Source organism: Stigmatopora argus, chromosome 16 (genome assembly GCF_051989625.1).
Source record: "Stigmatopora argus isolate UIUO_Sarg chromosome 16, RoL_Sarg_1.0, whole genome shotgun sequence".
Classification (NCBI taxonomy): domain Eukaryota; kingdom Metazoa; phylum Chordata; class Actinopteri; order Syngnathiformes; family Syngnathidae; genus Stigmatopora; species Stigmatopora argus.
The window spans coordinates 11,640,118-11,663,214 of record NC_135402.1 but is presented as its reverse complement, the minus strand read 5'-3'; the positions used below and the strand labels follow the sequence as shown (position 1 = coordinate 11,663,214).

Below are 23,097 nucleotides of genomic sequence, written 5' to 3'. Positions count from 1 at the left end.
AAACCTACGCCACCCTGTAAGATATTGTTGATCACTCCTTAACCACAATTTATAGAGACAACAGAGAAAATGTGCAGAGTAGGGACAACACGCAGACGTGGACGCCATCTTGTTTAACGTAATTGACTAACCAAATCTTAGACCCAACACAAATTAGGCGAAGTCACCACATCAACCGCAATGGGTCAGTGAAGTGATTATTATGCAGAACTGTGAGTAATGGGAAGTCGCCTCGTGATGTAGAGGTTCACTTGCCCGACTTTGATGCAGGCAAACACAGGCTCGATTCCCGCTGGTGGCGGCATGATTGTGAGTGCGGCTGGTCGTTTGTTTCCGTGTGCCCTACGGCTGACTGGCGACCAGTCTAGGGTGGAGTCTGCCTTTCGCCCGAAGTCATTTATTATCTATTTTTTTAAGTCTACAATGTATTTTCCTGTCTGTATTTTGACCTTCCTGCTACAGCAACAAAGTAAATTTCCAGAGTACAGGATGAATAAAGTTTAATCTAATGTAATATAGAAATAGAAACTGGCGGCCCGGCGGATAAGTGGTGAGCACGTCGGCCTCACAGTGGGAGGCTTAGGTTCAAATCTAGGTCGGTGCACCTGTGTGGAGTTTGCATATTCCCGGCCTGCGTGGGTTTTCTCCGGGTACTCTGGTTTCCTCCGACATTCCAAAGACATGCATGGTAGGCTGATTGGACACTCTAAATTGCCCCCAGGTATGAGTGTGAGCGTGAATGGTTGTTTGTCTTCCTGTGCCCTGCGATTGGCTGGCCACCAATTCAGGCAGTCCTCCGCCTCTGGCCTGAAGTCAGCTGGGATAGGCTCCAGCATCCCCCATGACCCTAGTGAGGATAATGCAGTTCAGAAAATGAGGGGAGATAATATAATCTAAAACATCATCAAAAAACTCGATCTACTAAATTAATTTTTAGATATAATTAATTATTTGTGTTTAATCAGCCCTGATGAACTTTTGTGTGTTTTAAGCAAGAATAAAAATAAGAGAAACATGAAACGGGGCAAAGAGCAACAGTATATACAAAATCAGAAAAGAAGGAAAGAGCCACATTCATTTTGGCCTGGAGCCACATGCGGCTCGAGAGCCACATTTTCGGCACCCTTGGTCTAGGGCAAGAGTGGGCAAACCGGTCCTCGACGGCCACTGTGGCTGCAGGTTTTTGTTCCAACTGATCCAGCACAGACAGTTTAACCACTGAGATTTCTTCAGAAAACAAGAAGCACCTGACTGCAGTCCACTGATTGAATTTGTAGGACACCAAATTGTTGAAAAGGTGCCCTCTCTATGGATTGGAATGAAAACCCGCACCCACTACGGCCCTTTGTGGAATAGTTTGCCCATCCCTGGTCTAGGGTGTAGTCTGCCTTTTGTCAGCTGGGATAGGCAGTACAGAAGATGAATGAATGAATTTTCAAGGATTTTTATAATCATGACAGTAATCATGCAGTTCTTAAGTAAAATGAAAGAAGGCTGGTCGTTTGCTGAAATCACCTTTCCTTTTTTTTCCTGGCTTTCTGGCTGCACATTCAGGTCTCAAATACTGGGTGTTCAAAGACAATGTCATGGAAGAAGGCTACCCGCGTCCAATCAGCGACTTTGGGCTGCCTTCTGACGGCGTAGACGCGGCCTTCGTATGGCTCCACAATGAGAAGACTTACTTCTTCAAGGACAACCGATACTGGCGCTACGATGACCACCTGAGACGCATGGACCTTGGCTATCCCAAGGATAGTACGCTATGGAAGGGGCTGCCCCCGCAACTGGACGACGCCATGAGGTGGTCCGATGGTAAGAGTATTATTTAACTATGGCACTCTTTTATGCAGGTACTAGCAGAAGAGCCCGGTGTCGCCGGGCGCTGTACTTGAGCGAGGTTGTTGGTTGGCAGGTTGTGTTAGTATGCATCCATCAGATAACGAGGAACAGTTGGTTCGAGTGTATGATATTAGTGGAAAAATTGGGGGTTTGATGTAGGACGTGCATTTGATACTAAGAGACATATTTACCTCTCCCTTATGCTTATCCTTTCAACAGGGTTCTATGATTTACGAATAATGGGTTTGTATTGTTTTCATGTAGGGTTGGAATGGAGAAGAACTGTGTCAAAGAAGGGTAAAAGTTTGGCGCGAGGAGGTATTGGGGGATTTAGAATTTCTTTTATACGACAGGCGGCAATAAATAATGGGTTTGGTATATTTTATTTTTTTATTATATTTGCTGTTACTAGACCCATGTTCTTGAAACTCCGGATTAACATTTAGGATGGGAGTTTATAAACGTGTCGTATTTGGTGTGAATCGGACAATTTCTTTGAACGCTCGATTTTTTCGATCATCGATTTTGAATACTTTTCGGGGGTGCTTTGACACAAAACAGCCTATGTCCCAAACGCCTAAAGTATAACTGTGTGAATTTTCATGAAAATCGGTTCAGCCGCTTCAGAGTCCATAGGGATCGAACAGAAAATTGGCTTAGCTGTTTTAGAGTGCATAGGGAATGAACAGACACCCACAGACAGATACGCACACACGCACACAGGCAAAGATGCATTTATTAATAAGTTTAGAATAGATCTTTACTGTTATGAGACCCATGTTCTTGAAACTCCGGATTAACACTTATGATGGGAGTTTATAAACATGGGTCGAATTTGGTGTGAATCGGACAATGTTTTTGAAAACCCGATTTTTTTTTATTATCAATTTTCGATACTTATCGAGGGTGCTTTGACACAACACAGTGCTTAAAACACTTGCAGACGCCTAAAGTATAACATGAAAATCGGTTCAGCCGTTTCAGAGTTCATAGGGAAAAAACAGATACACACACGGACAAAGATCCATTTATATAATAGTATAGATGTAGATGTAGATAAAGATTTAGATATAGGTTAGATATAGGTTAGATATATATAGGTTAGATATAGTTTAGATATAGGTTAGATATAGGTTAGACATAGGTTAGATATTGGTTAGATATTGGTTAGATTTAGGTTAGATATAGATTAGATATAGATTAGCCACATTGTAGCTGCATCGTCAGTCATACTGTTCATCATACAGGTTAGATATAGGTTAGATATAGGTTAGACATTGGTTAGATATAGGTTAGATATAGATTAGATATAGATTAGATATAGATTAGATATAGGTTAGATATAGATTAGAAATAGATATAGATTAGATAAAGATAAGATACATTGTAGCTGCATCGTCAGTCATTACTGTTCATCATGCGATTACCACAAACATGAACTCGGGTCGGTTTGTCAGTTAAGAGGAGATTTTTTTTAATTTCTTACTTAAATGAATTTCACTCGTAATTCTTTTCATGTGTTTCAATAAAATGAAATTCAATATTCTATTTGCTGAAATGTGTAGAGGGATTAAAGTCTGTCTTGTGATTGAATGTTTTCATTTGAAATGACACCTCTCTGAATAGACATTAAATGTGAAACCTTCACATTTGTCTCGAGAGAAAATAAAAAAATACTTGTGAAACTCAAACTTTGAAGTGCAGCCGGCCCATTGATTCATATTGAGTCAAAAAAGGTGTCACGTCACATCTTATGAGCCGACAGCATGTTAACATTTTACATTCGTATTCACCAACTCAAACAAATAGCCATCTGCAAGTAAAGGGCACATTCTTTCACAGAATTTCTGGTTTTATTTTTACTGTTACACTTCCAACTTGACTTAAGGGTGACCTTTCAGAAAAATAGAAGCTAGACCAGGGGTCGGAACCTTTTTGACAGAGATAGCCTTAAACTATTAATATTTTCATACTCAGAATTTAAAAGAAAACATACATCAAAATATGTACATTTTTTAGTAATTTCACCGCTTTTAAAGTCTTTGCATTCTTTTGACAACAACATTGTTACGCTGTTGCTAATCAATGAGGATCAATGTGAGTATGCATGAAGAGTGTAATGAAAAAAAATGATTAAAGTGGCGCTAGACGTACAGTAGTACCTCGACATACGAGTGCCCCGAAATATGAGCAATTTGCGATATGAGTACAATTCTGAACAAATATTTATCTTAAGATACGAGACAAATTTTAATATACGCGCATACCCGGACGCGAGAGGCTGCTCATAAGAACATCATAGGCACTGTCTCTCTCCCCGCAACTCCCTCGTGTAATGTCTCTGGTCGCAACTCCGTCGTGTAATGTCTCTGGTCGCAACTCCGTCGTGTAATGTCCCTACGAGCACTGGCGGCGCATTTTTTCAGTGTTTTTTCCCCGTTAGTCAGTGCTAATGGCGGAGCTTGTTCGCTAATACGAGAGGAGTACTACTTCCCGGGCAATTTGGCAATTGGTCGTGCGTTATCCTATTGTGAGGACATTTGTGTGCATCATTTTTGGAATATTTTGAAGGGAAGACAAAACCAAACAACCCTTGATAGGTTGTATCTGAAAGTCAGGGTGAAGGTGGGGCAAATAGAACAAACCTGGTAGGGGAAAGGTATAAAAATGTAAAACAAAAATAGAAGCTTTATCTTAAGGTTAGATTAAACTTATTTTTTAGTGTGTCTGCATCGTAATCCAAGTTCATTTAAATGTGTTTATGTTTTGTTACGAGTGTGTTGCTGTGCAAAAAGGAGCAGGGGTGGCCAATTCCGGTCCTCGAGAGCCCTTATCCAGTCTGTTTTCCATGTCTCCCTCCACCAACACACCTGAATCAAATAATCTGGATGGCTATCAAGCTTCTGGACAGCTTGCTGATGAGTTGATCATTTGATTCAGGTGGGGTAGAGGAGGGTGATCTGGAAAACAGACTGGATTTGGACTCACGAGGCCCGGACTTGGCCACCCCTGATTTAGAGTCTTCAACCAGCCTACGCTCCATGATTTTGGGATGTGAGAGTAAACCGACACGAACCCGGGGAGAACATGCAAACTCCACACAGGGATTGAACCATTGATCTCAGAATTGTGAAGCCAATGATTTAACCACTCGCCCACCAGTACCTTCAACTCATATTACCAAATTAAGACTTTTAACCGATTTTTTTTTTTAAAGGGACATTTTAAAATGTATTTTTATAGTTTTCCTTTACAATTGCAACATTCAAGTGTACTTTGTGGGCTCAATTTGTGTATATAGCTGGTAATCTGCCTATGTTGTGTATAAATCCCGCTGTGTCTCTAACATAAGGCACGCCATGGGCTCAAGTAATGAGAAGGAAAATACTATAAACAGTTTGAACGCCAGATCAGTGATTCATGAAATTAAGCCCTTGATGATATCTGTTGTTTTCGTTTGCGTCAATTCTTAATGAGAGCGCAGATTCAGCGTTTTTTGACATGCAAATTCATGGATTATTTTCATGCTGCAAAAGAAAAGAGAACAAGATCGAGTTCGAGACAACAAATGATCTCCAAACGCCCCAAGTTATTGTTGTCAAACTCATGGCCTGTGGGCCATTTTCGGCCCACCAAATGCTTTGTGTGGACAATCGTGTGGATAAAATACCTACAATGGAGATTGCCATCACTTTCCTCTCTCATCTCATCTAATTTTCTGAACCGTTTAGGGTCGTGGGCAATGTTCCCTCTAATTTTTTGTTTGTCTGGGCAGAAAGACAACCTCCCTGAGCACACTGAGTACCGGTGTGAGCAACATCATCATTGCTCGCTATGGGCACACACCAGTATCACACCTGCCATAAGCAGGTGCAGGTCTACTACACATAAATTATTTAGTAATAATAAAATGTAATGATTAATATCTATGAATGGGGCGGCCCGGCGGATGAGTGGTTTGCGCGTCGGCCTCACAGTTAAAAAAAAAATGGGATTCTATTTAGTGCACTCCATATGATTTGCTGTGCGCAGAGAAGGCGAGACTAGTGCGCAATTGCGCACGCGTGCATCTTAGAGGGTCGTGGGGGTGCTGGAGTTTATCCCAACTGACTCCAGGCCAGAGGTGGGGGACACCTTCAATCGATGGCTAGCCAATTGCCGGGCACAAGGAGACGGATTACCATGCACACTCACACCCATTTAGGGGCAATTTAGAGTGTCCAATTAGCCTACCATGCATGTTTTTGGAATGTTTGAGGGAACTGGAGTACCCGGAGGAAACCCACGCAGGACATGCAAACTCCACACAGGTGGACAAGACCTGGATTTTAACCCAGGACCCCAGAGCTACGAGACCGACGCGCTAACCACTCGCGCCATCACTTTTAAAATAATTGAAATATTCCAAACATCTTTTCAACAAATGGAATAGCTGTTGCTGTGGTTCATTCACCTGATTTCAATTTGGGCGGCGTTGGTTCGATTCCCCCTCAGTGGCCGTGTGATAGTGAGTGTGAATGGTTGTTCCTGTCTCTGTGCCCTATGACTGACTGGTGACCAATCTTGGTTGTAGTCCGCTTTTCCGCTCTCCAGCACCTTCACAAACCTGACAAGGATGATTAATAAATAAAAAGCTATTTAAAAAAATGGGGTGGGGGGGGTTGCAGCCATAATGGCCACTGAGAGAAACATTAATTACGATGTGAGCCACAACAAAAATTAGAGCAGCCGACTTGTGTGGTAAAAAAATGTGTGGAATAGGATGGAAAACAGTGACAAATATCTTCATGCATACTATACAGCAGTGTTTCCCAACCACTGTGCCGCAGGAAATGATTTGCCAAGAACACATACATTGTAATATTCCAAGATAAAAATCTTAATAATACAAGATTTAAATTGAAATATGATGAACATTGTACTATTGCAAGATCTTAATACTATGAGGTTTATGTCATTTTGTATCTTATTTTTTATGTAACGTGAACCGGAAGTCGTCAACTTTTGTGGACTACTTATTGTGTAATATTAGTAGATTTAAATAATATTGAAATTAACTTTCATACATTTTTTAGATTAAAATCGTTACATTGCTTATTTTTACAAAACTCAAACCAGAGGTTGTTTGGGCTCTGCAGACACCAACTTTTGCCAACAATGGTCAGTATAAGAATTTGAATTACAGTAATACCTCGACATACGAGCAATTTGAGATACAAGTTAAATTTCGAGCAAATATTTATCTTGAGATACGAGACAAATTTAGATATACGAGCATACAGCGGATGCGAGAGTCTGCTCATAAGAACATCATGGGCGCTGTCTTTCCCGTCGCAACTTCCTCGTGTAATGTCTCTACGAGCACTGGGCGGAGCGTTGCATTTTTTCAGTGTTTTTTCCCCGTTAGTCAGTGCGAATGGCAGAGCTTGTTCGCTAATATGAGAGGAGTACTACTTCCCCGGCAAGTTGGCAAGTGGTCGTGCGTTATCCTATTGTGAGGACATTTGTGTGCATCATTTTTGGAATATTTTGATGGGAAGACAGAAGCAAGCAACCCTCGGTAGGTGGCATCTGAAAGTCAGGGTGGAGGCGGGGCAAATAGAGCCAACCCGGGAGAAGAAAGGTATCAAAATTTAAAACAAAATTAGAATTAAGTTTAGTGTAAGGTTAGATTAAATTTATTTTTGAGTGTGTGCATCGTCATCCAAGTTCATTTAAAATTGTTTATGTTATGTTACGAGTGTGTTGCCGTGCAAAAAGTAACCCCCCCCCTCTGTCCCTCTCTCTCTCCCCTCTGCAAATCTGTCTAATTTTTGTACAATTAAACACATTTTAGTACTATTAAACCACTAGTTATTTGTTACTTTGTTAAGAGATGGCAAATTAGAACAAATTTTAAAAAAATCCAATCAAATATGCTGTTTTCTGTGTTTTTTCAGATGGTTGGAACAAATTAATTTGTTTTTAGTTCATTTCTATGGGAAACGTTCATTTGAGTTACGAGTAAATCGACACACGAGCTCAGTCCCGGAACGCATTAAGCTCGTATCTCGAGGTACCACTGTCATTTTTGGAGAGTTTATTTGATTCCTTTTGATAAAAGTTTGATGAGAATTACTTTATATTGTTAATTTTAATTAGAAGATTTTCATATGGTGGTGTGCCTTGAGATTTTTTCAAAGTAAAAAGTGTGCCGGAGCTTTAAAAAGGTTGGGGAAACACGGCTATATGATATAAAGAAGTGGCAATGCCAAAACGTTTTTGCAATGTTTGGACTAATGGAGACAATGAATGACTCAAATTTGGTGATGCGTTTCTATCGTTTCTTCTTTTAACGCGCAGGTTCGTCATACTTCTTCAAGGGGAAGGAGTACTGGCGTGTGCCTAACAGCGACATGGAGGCGGAGGCTGACTACCCGCGCCTCATTGGCAAGGACTGGCTGCTGTGCACTGGCATGCAGTCGGACTCGGCTGGCACGGAGGCCGAGAGCACCGAGAATCGGGTGGAGGCCCGCCCTCGTCCGGACCGTGCCCAAAACGGCTACGAGGTGTGCTCTTGCACGTCGGACAGCGCCTCGCCTTTAGTCGCGCGGCCCTTCCTGTCCACTTTATTGCTGCTGGCACCCCTTTGGATCCTCTTGCCGGTCCTCCGCCTGATCCCGCTATGATGCCAAAACAGACATTGGAAAAAACATTTGAATTGAATGATTTCATACTTTTGTTGTTATTTATTGCACAATCCGAAAAGCAGGTTGTTGAAAGTCTAAAACCACTTTTGCATCATTGAAAGGTTTATTATCAATACACTTTAATCAAAACAGGGAGACATCTTTAACATACTCTGGCTACAACTTGCAAGGAAAATCACTCCCGGCTCGCCTTCGTCCAAGATGATTCTAAAGAAACGGCATCTTCCTCTGTCAATTTAGTCGGCGCATAATCAAAACATTTGAGGTAATCTGATGCAAACAATTGCATAAGCTAACCGAATAACACCATTAAGGTCAAAAAACAACTGCCACATCAATCTCATATTAGATCGGAACCAAAAACACCTGCGTAAGAATTTGCACAAATAAGCATAATAATTTCTTTATAAGGTAAACAGAGCGACAGTATTTGTAAACAATAATGCGAGTATTTTCGGAAGTTGATTCGATTATCGCCATCTGCCGGAATCCAAGTCAAAGCAATTTAAGAGTCCCTCGTAGATCTTCATTGCCAACTCAGATCAACAGTCTCGGCCTGGAACATGGTGTCCTGTTCGGTCAATAGTCCTGAAAACAATTAACTGGCCTCGAAAGCAGCTGTGGGGGGAAAGTGTCCTCGAGCTTACTCGGTCCCAACATAAAGTATAGCACAAATTAAATTATAACTTTATTACCTATTAAATGCTTAATGAACATATAGTACCATCCCAGAATAAACCCAACAATCATGTTTTTAAAATATTCAAATTTTTCATTCAGGAAGGGGAAAAAGGACGGGGGATTTCTCAGATTTAACGTGTGAATCCTTTTGAGTGACAGATTATGAAGTACTTTACCTGTATGGCATTGAGTAGTAGTAGTTGCTGTTTGTTCATGGAATGTCAAACACTCCCAAAAACATACTTGATCGGCTGGTTGAACACTCTAAATTGCCCCTAAGTAGAAGAGTGAGCGTGAATGGTTATATGTCTCCTTGTACCCTGCGATTGGCTGGCCACCGATTCAGGGTGTTCCCCACCTGGTGCCCGTAGTTAGCTGGGCTAGGCCCTAGCACCCTTCGTGTCAGAAGAAAATGAATGAATGAAAAAAAATGCTTGATGGTTTCAATTGGCCAGTAAAAGTCAAAACTGTACCGCATTTAGAGCCTCTACTCTCGCTGCATTCCACGAAAATTGATGCCTTGCATCAAAATAACATTTTTACCAAATAATGGAGTGTTCTGCTTCAGGAAGAATTGTGAGCAAAGCATTGTGGAACAGAGAGAGAGCTGTTCTACAAATGGCAAACGCATTCTTTACTGCTAGGTTGTCTTGGAATTGTTTCTTTGGTGGGCCTATCCCGTTTGTACGTATGCTTCACTCAACCCAGAAAAGTCCTACCTTGCGCAAGGAGAACATCTGCCGTTGCTGCGGAGGGAAAAGCCTGCAGCGAGCAGTTTGCTTCCAAAAATTCCCTCAACCACTCCTCTGTTTGTTTGTTTGTTTTTTCAAGAGTTGATCACTTACACATCTGCTCCAGTTTTCTTTTTGGTATTCCCCACCATCCAGGTGACATAAATTCATCTGTATCCCTGTAAGACTGACAAATTTTGCTTGCGGGATTGTGCACTCAGTGGGGAAAAAAATATATATATATCAAGTGTATATTTAATGTTGCATTTTGTAATGTCAAATATTTTTTTACATTAAAAAAACTGAAATGTCAAAAGGGGTTTATGTGTATGAATGTGTATAAGTGTAAATGTGTCTGTGTGTGCATATATATATATATACATAAATATATATGTATATATAATATATATATATAATATATATATATATATAAATTATATATACACATATATGTATGTACATATATGTATATGTATATATACATGTATATGTATGTCTATACATGTGTATGTATATATATACATGTATATACATGTATATGTATATACATGCATATATATACATGTATATACATGGTTATATATATACATGTATATTGGATTGGATTGGATTACTTTATTCATCCCGTATTCGGGAAATTTCGTTGTTCCAGTGGCAAGAGGGTGAGGATGCAGGAATAGGAAAGGCATTTTAGACATAAATAGATAGGTAATAAGTAGGTCAAGAAATAAATACATGAATAAATATATAATTAAATAAGCGTGTTGCTTAGCGCATATATACATACATACATACATACATACATAAATGTACATGCATGCATATGGTAGGTCTTAACACACAGCCATTTTTTTGTTAAAGAGCCTGACAGCTGATGGGAGGAAGGATCTGCGGAAGCGCTCCTTCCTGCAATGAGGGTGCCGCAGTCTATTGCTAAAGGAGCTTCGGAGGGACTCCACAGACTCATGCAGGGGGTGGGAGGTGCTGTCCATAATGGACATCATCCTGGTCAGCATCCTCCGCTCTCCCACTTCCTCCACAGAGTCCAGAGGACAGCCCAGAACAGAGCTGGCCCTCCTGACCAGCTTATTCAGCCTGTTCCTGTCCCTCTCCGTGCTCCCGCATCCCCAACAAAGCACTGCATAAAACACTGTAGATGCCACCACAGTGTCGTAGAAAGTCCTCAGCAGTGTCCTGCACACTCCAAAGGACCGTAGACTCCTCAGTAGGTAGAGGCGGCTCTGGCCCCTTTTGTACAGGGCATCTGTGTTTGTGGACCAGTCTAGTTTGTTGTTGAGGTGAACACCCAGGTACTTAAAATTCTCCACGATTTCAATGTCTGTACCCTGGATGTTCACCTGAGTGGTCTGTTGAGGATTCCTCCGAAAGTCGATGACCATTTCCTTTGTCTTATTGGTGTTGATGTAGAGGTGGTTTTGCCTACACCAGTCAACAAAGGCTGTGATGACTCCCCTGTACTCCAGGTCGTTCCCGTCCGTCACTCGTCCAACAATAGCGGTGTCGTCAGAGAACTTCTGGAGGTGGCAGGTGTCTGTATTATGTTTAAAGTCTGATGTGTAGAGGGAGAAGAGGAGTGGAGAGAGCACTGTGCCTTGTGGGGCCCCCGTGCTGCAAGCTACCACATCAGACGTACAGTCCTGGAGTCTCACATATTGTGGTCTGTCAGTGAGGAAGTCGATCCATGCGGCTAGGTGGTTCCTTACTCCAGCCTCTTCCAGTTTCCCTCTCAGTAGAACCGGCTGAATGGTGTTGAACGCACTGGAGAGGTCAAAAAACATCATTCTCAGCGTGCTTCCCGCGTTCTCCAGGTGTGAAAGAGACCTGTGCATCATGTAGGTGGTAGCATCTTCCACACCAATGCCTGGACGATAGGCGAACTGCAGAGGGTCCAGCTCTGCATTCATCAGGGGGCTGAGGTGATTGAGGATGATTCTCTCCAATGTCTTGATCAGGTGAGAGGTTAATGCTACCGGACTGAAGTGGTTTGGCTCCCTGGGGAGCCATATACATATACAAACATACACAAACATATACATGTATGTGTATATATATAGATGTGTGTATATATAAATGTACATATATACATAAATATATAAGTATATATATATATATATGTATAAATAAATAATATATATATATGTATACATATATATTTATGTACATAAATATATATATATATATATATATATATATATATATACACATATATATTTATGTACATATATGTATATATACATGTATATGTATGTATATACATGTGTATGTATATATACATATACAGGTATATCCCGTATATATTTATAGATATAGGTATATATATATATATATATATACACATACACATATACATTACATGCATGTATATATAATGTATATGTGTATATATGTATGTGTATATATACGTATATACATATACATACCATACATATATACAGTTGTGGTCAAAAGTTTACATACACTTAAGAACATAATGTCATGGCTCTCTTGAGTTCCGTTATTTCTCCTACTTTGTCGGCTTGTGCCCTGCGATAGGCTGGCCACCGATACAGGGTGTCCCCCGGCTCTGGCCCGAAGTCAGCTGGGCTAGGCTTCAGCATCAGCAAATCCCCCCCCAACCCCAGTAAGGATTGTTTGGGGGGTGAAAGGCGCTACGATCACACAGAAGTTGGTGAAGGTGTTTTGAAAGGATTTGGCGTCTGGCTTGACTGCAGTCAGAATTATGCCGTTGTGCTTAATTGCTCACATATTTTTGGGGTGAGGCGTTAAGTAAAACAGCAAATGTGCATGACACTGCCCTTGAAAAGTTTGCCATCTGGGTCAGCTGACTCGCTTTTATTAGCGCTTCATTATAATACATTAATTGCTTCCTTTCTCTTGGGCACAGGAGAAAAAGGATGAGGAAAAAAAAACATTGTATTAAGTTGCTCCAGATACACTCAAAAGAACACAAAAAGCATCAAGTAGTAGATGTAAATTTATTTACTTGTTCTGTACATAAAGGGTCAATACCAGCACAGGTGTTAACCATGGGTAATATTAACGTGTCAATGGTATAAGAAAATAAAAGGCACAATTCTTAATCCTTAAGTGAAAGACAGGCTTTCCTAGGAGCCGGGAGACAGTAATACTGTTAATACCATTACAAAAAAACTCACAAACATGAGGTTGGCCGCAAGAAGGATCATTGACAATTGGAGTGTATTGCTTAATTAGTAGCTTGGATCCAATGTACGGACCGGGACGATGGAAAAGAATAGCCATGAAGGAGCTTAAGCAGCGGCCACCACAGGCTCCATTCCCTTTTGTTGAACAGCATCACTCAATCACTCACAGCAACTCATTCAACCAAATGAAAAAAAAATGAAAAAAATCAACAACAAAAGACAAATCTTGAAAGATGCAGGTCTTTTTTTTTTTTACAGCAGATATGTCCGGTGTCAGATGTTTCTACAGTTAAAATAGAATCAAGCTTTCACAAGTGACAAGAGGCAGCTTGCATATAGAGATGAACAGTTGTGCAGGCCACAAATTGAAAGAAAGTTAAAATCCCAACTAGACTAGAAAAAAATAACGTCTTTAAAAAATACACCAAATACAACAAAAAAAAAATGCAATCATCTTACTCTCTGGAAAAAAAGGCATTTATGGGCTCTTATTGGCTTCCGGGGCGTTCTCGCCTGCACCTTTGTGTCACGTGCCATTGTGGAGGGGTAGAGAACAGTTTCTAAGGTTTCTAGTCCTCTAAATCCCATCTTCATTTCATGTCAAAATATAGCATGACACGTGGCATTCTTTTCCCACCACTGCTTTAGCAGCATACGCAGTTGCAAAGCTTGTCTAGTCATTCAAGCTTTGAAACATGCAAAGCCGTGGTTGCTGACAGGTGTCATTCATTCCTCTGCAAATTTCACAAATTTCTGAGCAAGTGGCACGAATGAAAAATGGCGTAAATAGCGTAGATTGCAATTAGCATAGATTCAACTCCACGGTTGTGTTTAAGGTAAGACACGCTCGATGGCCTCACTGCCCCCTCCACACTTTGCACAAATAATCACAACATTCACTCTCAAACATGTTATGTGGTAAATATACAATACATATGTTGAAATGAAACGGAACCCCCTGTATGAACACTGCTTGTCAGGGGAGTCTGCTTTTCGTTCAAACGTCTCCGGGGATGTAAACAGTCAAAGCCTCGCAGCAGTTGGCAATGGCAGTGGCGAAAAGGGAGGAAGAGTAGCAAGTGGGATTGGGAATTTGGAGGGGGTTATGGTCACGGTACAGCCCCAAGCAGGAAAAGCACATGGTGACCCTGACGGTGAACTAGGGCGTTGAATGCAGTACAGATAAGGAGGTCTATTCAGTCACTCTCGTCTGGATTTTGAGGGTCTATGATTTTCACGTGAGTGAATGGGAAGAGACCTCTTCGTCCATTCACCTCTCCCTCCCATTGACCGCTGATGTTCATCCGCATCACTTTGACTAAATCGCCCACCTGAGGAGAGAAGTACAAGCGTTCAAATTCAACAACCAGTCGCAACATGACAAGCACAAGATGTCACCGAGTTCACGACAACTCATTTTTATGGACCAAATTTACCACAATAACAGCCAAATGTTCTGATTTTAAAAAATGGAAGTGTAAAATGACTACATGGCTACTGTAAAGGTTGTATTGACCGATGAGCACAGAATTTTTGAAAGGCATCTGTTTTTATATAAATTTGTCTTCAAGCCAAAAGTTGCTGTCAATATGAAATAAATAAAAGTATCAACTGAAGACATCACCTTTGGCAAGCAGACTATTTTCAGCCTCAGAAAAAGAAAGTCTAAATTTACAAAAAATAAAATAAATAAAGAAGTTGGGAAGAACTTAACGCATTTTAACCAAGATAACAAGTTTTTGATTTTTGCAACGTTTTCATTTACATAGAATGGGGAAACACCTTGATATCAAGTAAGAAAAACATTATAGGCTGTCCACAAATGAAGACAGTGGGTTAAGGACATTTTCAATAAGGCTGCTCTTTGCACAGGTATGAGGCATTAAAAAAAGTAAGAAAACGCCAAGGAGAATTCATTTGGATCTTTTAGTGGATCAGATCTGTGTTGTCCTGCATCTCAAAATCGCTCATTTTGGCCGTGTCATTGTCCTTTTGCTAGCATGCTCAAAACACCTTTCCTCTTCTCCCAAGCGTTGGTCTGGAACAGCGTTCAAATCACAACAGCGGCCCCGTTCTTTGTGGTGGTCGGGTGGCATAATTGCAGTTCAAAATTATGGAATTTTTAATCAAAAGTCTTTATTATTATTATTATTGACAAAAATTATTTCACGATAATTATCGTTATCCTTTTATCATCCAGCTTTAAGTAATACCTTGACATACGAGTGTCCCAACATACGAAAAATCTGAGATACGAGGAAAAATTCAGAACATTTTTGCCTTGAGATAAGAGGCAAATTTGAGATGCGAACATACCAAATGGTTCCCGATGTGGTCGTCCGAATATACGAAAGGCTGCTTATGAGAACAGCATTGCTCTGTCTTTCTCGCCGCATCTCCCTCGCATAATGATAGCTACGAACACCGGGCCGTTCAGGTGGCATTTTTACTGGAGATAGCGTTATCGAGTCGATAATCTGCGAAAAAGCCAGAGGAATCTCCCTGGACTTGAAAGCAAAGCTAGCATCTGAAAAAGGCATCAGCTCAACCCTCCAAATCGAGTCGTGGCTGATTTAATAATTTAAAAAACAAACTGGAATACACTCAGTTCTGAGGCATAGAGAAGCGGCAAGTTGCGTCTCGCAAGCCTAATACATTAACATATTTGCCTCGGTTATTGCACAAGGTTTAAATTTTGTGTAATGTAAGATTAGAAATTATTTTTAAGTGGGTGTATAGTAATCTAAGTTTATTTAAATTCAATTTAAAGTTTATGTTAACAGCGTGTTGGCGTCCGTCAAGTCTCTCTCGTGCGCACACTCCGCGGTAAGGTGCTACCATCTGTACTGAATGTTACATTTTAGTATTGATGATCATAACCACTAGATATGTATTTGTTACTGCGAGTAGGTGGTGAATGAGAACAAATAAAACGCTGTTTTTCCATTATAATATCCTGTTTTGGGTGTTTTTTTCAGAGGGTGCGAACGGATTAATTTTATTTAGTTATTTTCTGCGGGAAAAATTGATTTGAGATGCGAGTAAATTGACATACGAACTCGGTCCCATAATGCATTAAGCTCGTATCTCAAGTTATTATTGTATAATCAAATATTTCTATACTAGTGTGAGTGAAGGTGCGCAAACGCCAAGATAAAATATTCATGAGTTTTATCAAGCATTTTCATTTTTCATTTTCTGAACCGCTTTATCCTCACTAGGATGTGGGGGTGCCGGAGACTATCCAATCAGCCTACCATGCATGTTTTTGGAATGTGGGAGGTAACCAGAGTACCTGGAAATATGCAGGCCCGGCAAACTCCACACAGTGAGGACCCACCTGGGATCGAACCCTCAACCCCAGAACTGTGAGGCCAACGCACTAACCACTGACCATCAATGGCATTTTAATAGATAATTCATTCATTTTCCGAATGGCTTATCCTCACAAGTGTTGCAGTAGCCTATCCCAGCTGACTTTGGGCACCAGGCGGAGGGGGGACCCTGAATTGGTGGCCAGCCAATCACAGGGCACAAGGAGGACAAACATTCACACATGTTTTTGGGATGTGGGAGGAAACCGGAGTACTTGCAGAAAACCCACGCAACCCCGGGGAGAACATGCAAACTCCACACAGTGGGGACCCACCTGGGATCGAACCTAGACCCCAGAACTGTTAGGCCGACACACTAACCAGGCCGCCTGATTGATAATTGATAAGTGAATTTATATCAAAAGTCGTAGTAGTATTTCATCTTTAAAAAAAGAAAAAATGCCACGGGATACAAAGTATGCCCCAAAGGCGAACCCTGCCTTCGTGAGCCTACTGTGTTGCTTAAGAACGTAAAAGCTCTTGAAAATTAACTACATCAGCCACCTGCTGATTGAGAGCCATTTCCCCCCCCAACACTGGGGAACACTGATCTCAGTAGATTTGTTCCTGAGCTTTTGTCCGCACTTAAAAACTTTCTATAATGAGACGTAATAAGAGACGACACGAGGAGAGCTCAAATTCAAAGCATCTGCTCTTTGCTATCTGAAAAATCAATACCTGGTATCAGTTAATGCTATCAACTTGTTGTCACTTCCAGTCAGGAGCGATTCAAAATATTCCACCGCCCTTATGTTTCCTATTTTTTGAGCTCACGCTGAAAAGAGGTCACTGGGCTGAAGCACCTTGGAGGGCCTATGCATGAAAGGAGTGAATTATGCATTACATTACATGTTTCAACATGTAAGCAGCAGTGGAAGACATTCTGAAAAAGTTAGACATTCTCTCCTGCAACACGCAACAGCACTTGTGACCACAAATGAAACTATTTCTTCTGAATCATCACTCATCTTCCATGGTGTGTTGCATGAAATGAAATGGATTGTTTGCCATTTTTTCTGATCATTAAACAAGAGTGCACTTTTTTACCCGGATTCCCAACATTTTCTCATACAATATATTTTTTTACCATTCTGTGATAATGATATCACTTTAACTTATACTTGTAGGAGCTAAGGTCACAAAAAAAAACTAAATAATGTACAGGTACAAGGTACTGGTGGATCATCTGCCCAACATTTAAAAGGAAGAACTCATAGTTTAAGTGTTTGACTATCTTTTGTCAGGCCCTTTTTGAGAACTTTTAAAAGTATGCTCCACACCAGAAAAGCTAGTTCTGCTTATTCATAAAATCTCCAAGGTACTCATGAGGCTTTTTTTCCAAACAAGGACACAATATTATGTGATGTCAATACTAGGGCTGGGCGATCTAACAAAAAGAATGATAATGACTACTTTTTAATGTTATCGTCCAATCTCAATTACACTTAAAAACTTTAAAAAATTGTTGCATTAATGCAAAATTTTTCCCCATGTAATTTTGTGTTGCTGAAACAAAATCTGGCTTTAGTTCTGTTCTGTAAATTAACCTGAAATGTTTTTGACATCTGCACACACAGGCGAACAATACGGATAAAGTGTTGTGCTGCACTGCTGCCAAAGTGTGAAAACCACTCAAGTATGAAAAAACAATTTTGCCAACTATTCAAATAAATGCATATAACTTAGCCAAGACTGAAAAGTTAGATTGGCATCCGGTTCAAATGCGAAGATTATATAAAATACCTTTAATACAAGAATTAAAAAAATGCTGACTGCAAGAAAACTATAGGATATAGAAAAAAATGGAGGTACATCTGCACTAAATTTGGTTTTAAAAAAACTGAAGAAAACTTGTGCAACCGAAAATGAAACACAAATGCTAGGCAGTGTGTATTTTGTTTTTCCCCCATTCATTCAATCATTATCTTCACAAGGTTTGCAGGACCTGCTGGAGCCTATCCTAGCAAATCCTGGATGGCAGATGGGGGACACGCTGAATTGGTCGCCAGCCAATCCCAGGGCACAATGAAAGGGACAACCACCCTTAAGTGGGAATCAAACCCAGCCTGCCCGCCTAAAGTCAGGTGGAAGAACCACTGCACCATCCGGTGGCCTGTATTTAATTTAAGAATCTAAATTGAAAACCTGCAAATCTAGGAAGTACTTCAACTTCTCGTTGCTAGATGCTCCACGCTTGGTTATTTTGTTTTGAAGTTGGGGTGTGTTGTCAGGTTTGATCGAGAATACGCTTGACCACCCAAACAGACCTTGTTTGTTATTTTGGTTTTTTATAACAATGATCATACGATCACCCAGCCCTAGACAATATATAAATTTCATCATCTATTACCTCTAAAGCAAGAGCTGTCTTGTCATAAGCGCAGGGCACTCGTTTCTGGATGGCCTTGGCCATGACGGGTCCATTCTGCAAGGATGGCAGTGGAGCGTTGACGGATCCAGGAGTGCCCGGGGGCAGCGGTGACGGGGTCTGCGGCTGGGCGTAGGCGTGGACCAGGGTATGCGATGGCTCCGGGATGCCATAGCTGTTTGAGTTACGGGATCCAAGGGCCGGTTGGCATGGATGGGGAGAGGGTCGTATTAATTTCTCCACATAAGGAACTGGGATCATGCCGACGCGACCGTCTTTGCTCTTGGCGCTCCACCACTGCTCTTCTGGCTTCTCCAAGATAATTAGAATCTCTCCCTTTTTAAAAGGAAGGTCTTCAGCGTCACTGCCTGTGAAGTCATAGAGAGTCCGAACATACTCCAGGTTCTCATCTTGGCCGCCCAAAGGCTGGATCGGACAACTCACTGTGCTTGGGTACCTTAGAGATTATGGGACAGAAGGATTTAAATGTAGACAATATACTCTAACTTGTCACTTTTAACCTCTATTAACATATTTGCTTTTGTTAAGAAAAAAACTTCAAGAACACAAGAGAAGTTAGTTTAATGTTCTTTTTCAGAGGGAAATTGAAAATAACACCCAAACTAGGTATATTTATTAAAAGCAGAATTGCAATGTAAGGTTTGTGGCTTTTGACTGCTTTCATGAATGGCTAGCTTCATAACATGATTAATTGGCTTGCATTGCTGAGAATAGACACCCAATCTGTTTTGACAGGGAAAGGCTGGTAGTGAGTCAAAAATGGATTGGACGTCCAGTCTCATAAAGGCCAACCAATGAGCATTATTAGTACATAATTTAGGCTCATATTGACGAGCATAAGGAATCCTCATAAACCACAAACACTGGTTAAATGAGAAAAAACACGTTATAGCAGGGGTCGGGAACCTTTTTGACAGAGAGAGCCATAAACAATTCATATTTTCTAATGTTATTTCTTGAGAGCCATTTTCGGAATTGAAAAGTAAAAATATATGAAAGTGTGATTTTATTTTTCGTAATTTCATCACTTTTAACGTACAAAAAGTATCTGAATTCTTTTGACAACATCGTTATGCGTTGGCTAATAAATCAGTATCAATGATGTCATGCATGCAGAAGAGTAATAAAAAACTAAATTATGATTAAAGTAGGGGTACAGGTAGTGTCGACACTGCAGTGACGCTCTTATTAGTGTGTTCGGGACTCAGCTCTCTCAACAATGATTTCCATATTTTACCTCACAGGTTAGTGGAAAGCCATATGCCCCCATGGAAAGAGCCACATATGGCTCCCGAGCCATAGGTTCCCTACCTCTGTGTTATAGTGACATTATTTTTAGGACCACACGTGTAGTTGTAATGCAACCATGTGCATTATATCCAGAAAATCTTGATCCTTCATGACATAACAGACTGCAGTCTGAACGAAAGTAGGTTACTTCTGGTAAAAATAGCTAACCTACATAATAGCGATCTGGAGGCTATCTTGCTTGGCATGATGTACTTTGTGTCACCCCTACCTGGGAGCTGGCTCAATCAGCGTGGTGGTGTCCAGGTAGTGGATTTTGTAGAACTCCAAGAGGGCAGCCAGGTGCTCAAACTCCTGGTCTCCGATCTTAAACCTCTTACTGGGCAAAGAGTTGATGATATAGTGAGACACTTTGGAGTTCTCGGAAACCGACAGAACGTAATCCCCTGGGCAGGTGGATGAGTCTCGGACGAGAAACATGCCATGTCTTTGTCCTTGTAACCTATTCTGCGCCTCTTGGCGGGACACAGGTCCAAAATACCAGGCCGAACGATCGGATGAGTCGAAGCGAGCAGTGGACATTTCTGTTTACAAATATAAGTTAAATGTCAGTGTACAGGTGAGAAACGCCAACCTGGGTGGGCTTTGAGGGAAGGCAGACAATATCACTGCAAATGAAAGGTTGCAGGGCAGCTCGTTCGTCCTGCCACCTTGGAAGTTTTTGAGTTTCAAGGACCACCCAGTAAAATACCTGGCAGGCTTATTACAATCAGGCCGGTCCGAGTCAACTTTGAACTATTACGTATCCTGCACTAAGCGGTCTCGGTCGTGCTAAGCAAGACTGTAAAAAAAGAAACAAAAAAGCTAATGATGAATGAAGCTTCTCCTCTTCCTTCCTCCTTCCGAGAAGACGCCGAAAATTCGCGTCCGGTATTTTATCCCCTCCGGTCAGTGGCGGTTCTGAGAAGACGAGGAGGAGAAGCGAGTGAAGTGGCCTCACTTGCTTTTTGTATTATTCCTCATGTCGCTTGGACGTCGCCGGTGGGAAAATGACTTCGCCCAAACGAGCTTATGGCGCTTACGTTAAGGCACACGCGTCGTGGAGAGCCCTACTCGAAGCCCCCGTCTCGAGTCGGAACGGACTTTGTAGGCGGCGGAGGAGAAAAATGGCGGCCCGCCACACGTCGTCTTCACAGTAGAGAAGATTTCACAACAGCGGCTCGGCTCGTCCGCGTGCATGTCAGGCACGTGACACGGGAGCAGTGGCGCGCGTCATTAATGTTCCGACGAGTCGTGTTTCCGTGGCGCTTGGGTCTTCTTCCCGCTCGTCGTCTACAGAACCGCCGCGGAGTGAGAGGACGACACTAAAAATGGCGACGGGAGGGCAGGTCCCGCTCTCTGAGTGTACGTCAGTGACGCCCGGAGGGGGAGGGAATAGAGGGAGGAGGGATAGAAGACGGAGGGGAGGTGGGTGGAAGAGCTCGAGCGCCCGGCCCCGCCCCCTAGTCTCGGCCCTCGTGTCAGCTGTCAATCATGTTGCCATGGCAGCACTGACGTTAAAATGGTGCTTCCCAACTTTTTACAGCACCTCCAAAATACTCAGCTCTACAAGGACAATCCTAATGACGAATATCAAAATAATATCAACATAGTCGACTACAGGTGGACAAGTGGTTAGAGGGTCGGCCTCACAGCTCTGGGGTGCTGGATTCAAATCCAGGTCACATCCACCTGTGTGGAGTTTGCATGTACTCCCCAGGCCTGTGTGGGTTTCCTCTGGGTACTCCATTTTCCTACCACATTCCAAAAACATGTATGGTAGGTTGATTGGACACTCGAAATTCTCCAGCAACTCCAGCACCCCCCGCGACCCTAATGAGGATAAAACAGTTCAGAAAATTAGATGAGATGAGATAGTCGACTAAAATATAAAAAGGATGTAGAAGGGCTTTGATTGTAGGTTAGTTTTTACAAGTGAATAATTATGCAGGTGGCCCGTGTGGTTGCGCGTCGGCCTCACGGCTTAGGGGTCTTTAGTTCAAATCCAGGTCGGTTCACCTGTGTGGAGTTTGCATGTTCTCCCCTAGCCTGTGTGGGTTTTCTGTGCGTGCTTTGGTTTCCTCCCACATTCCAAAAACATCATGGTAGACTGATTGGACACTCTAAATTGCCCCTACGTATGGGTGGGAGCAGGGCCAGGAAAATGTTAAATTTTGTGTCAGAAATATATTTGTCTCGCAAAACAAATATATTTTAATTTAGGCCCTAGAAAATAAATACATTTAAATGGAAAACAATAATTGAAAATTACTGCCATATATATTTCTAAATTCAGTTTTAAATATTTTGCAGATTTCGGTGTGTGACTCGTTAAATTTCAAGAAAATTTATCACATTTGGTTACCTTTAGAATTGAGTTCTGACATTGAGGGGGCACACCGTCTAGAACTTGCTCCGGTGTGCAAAATTCCTCGGTAAGCCACTGTAAAGAATTAATCTTAAGGATGTCCCGCTTTTATTGAAAAGTCCGTCTTGAAAATAACTTTGACAATAAATCTGCAACCAAATCCATTTCTTTTCCTCCTTTAGCCAGCTATTAAGTCAACACAACAATATATTTGCTTGTGCAGTTCACTACAGATAGTTTGCGAGCGCTGGCTAGTACACTCTATTACAAGCCAATCATAGTGTGTGAAAACGCTAACGTATCCCTACGCCTGCAAGAAGGCCTTGGTGTTGCCAACTCGAAATCTGATTGGTTAAAGCAACAGTTTTATTGACACTGCAGAACTGATTGTGATTTTAATTTCAGCCGTAAAAGCAATAGTAATTGGAAATTATTGCAATATACAGTGCTCCTTTCTGGATTTCTCTTTTTTGCATATTTAACACAAACAAAGATTTCAGATCATCAAACCAATTTTACTATGACACAGAGACAACCCAAGGAAATAGAAAATG

General features: G+C 41.4%; 2 protein-coding genes across 2 annotated transcripts in view; one reads left to right on the top strand and one right to left on the bottom strand.

The window, feature by feature from the left end:
• Positions 1-10,133, top strand: part of LOC144091284 (matrix metalloproteinase-17-like) — a 58,771-nt gene extending 48,638 nt beyond the window's left edge. The window contains exons 9-10 of the mRNA XM_077623502.1: positions 1,555-1,812; positions 8,182-10,133. Coding sequence (XP_077479628.1) covers positions 1,555-1,812; positions 8,182-8,507 — 584 coding nt within the window. The 3' untranslated portion in view covers positions 8,508-10,133. The remainder of the gene's footprint in view (positions 1-1,554; positions 1,813-8,181) is intronic.
• Positions 10,134-12,917: 2,784 nt separating this feature from the next.
• On the bottom strand, positions 12,918-21,563 carry crkl (v-crk avian sarcoma virus CT10 oncogene homolog-like). Its single transcript, XM_077622961.1, has 3 exons — positions 20,408-21,563; positions 18,850-19,324; positions 12,918-14,456 (listed from the first exon to the last, which is right to left on the bottom strand). The coding sequence occupies exons 1-3, from the start codon at positions 20,716-20,718 to the stop codon at positions 14,322-14,324; spliced, it is 921 nt and encodes a 306-aa protein (XP_077479087.1). The 5' UTR covers positions 20,719-21,563; the 3' UTR covers positions 12,918-14,321.
• Positions 21,564-23,097: the final 1,534 nt, after the last annotated feature.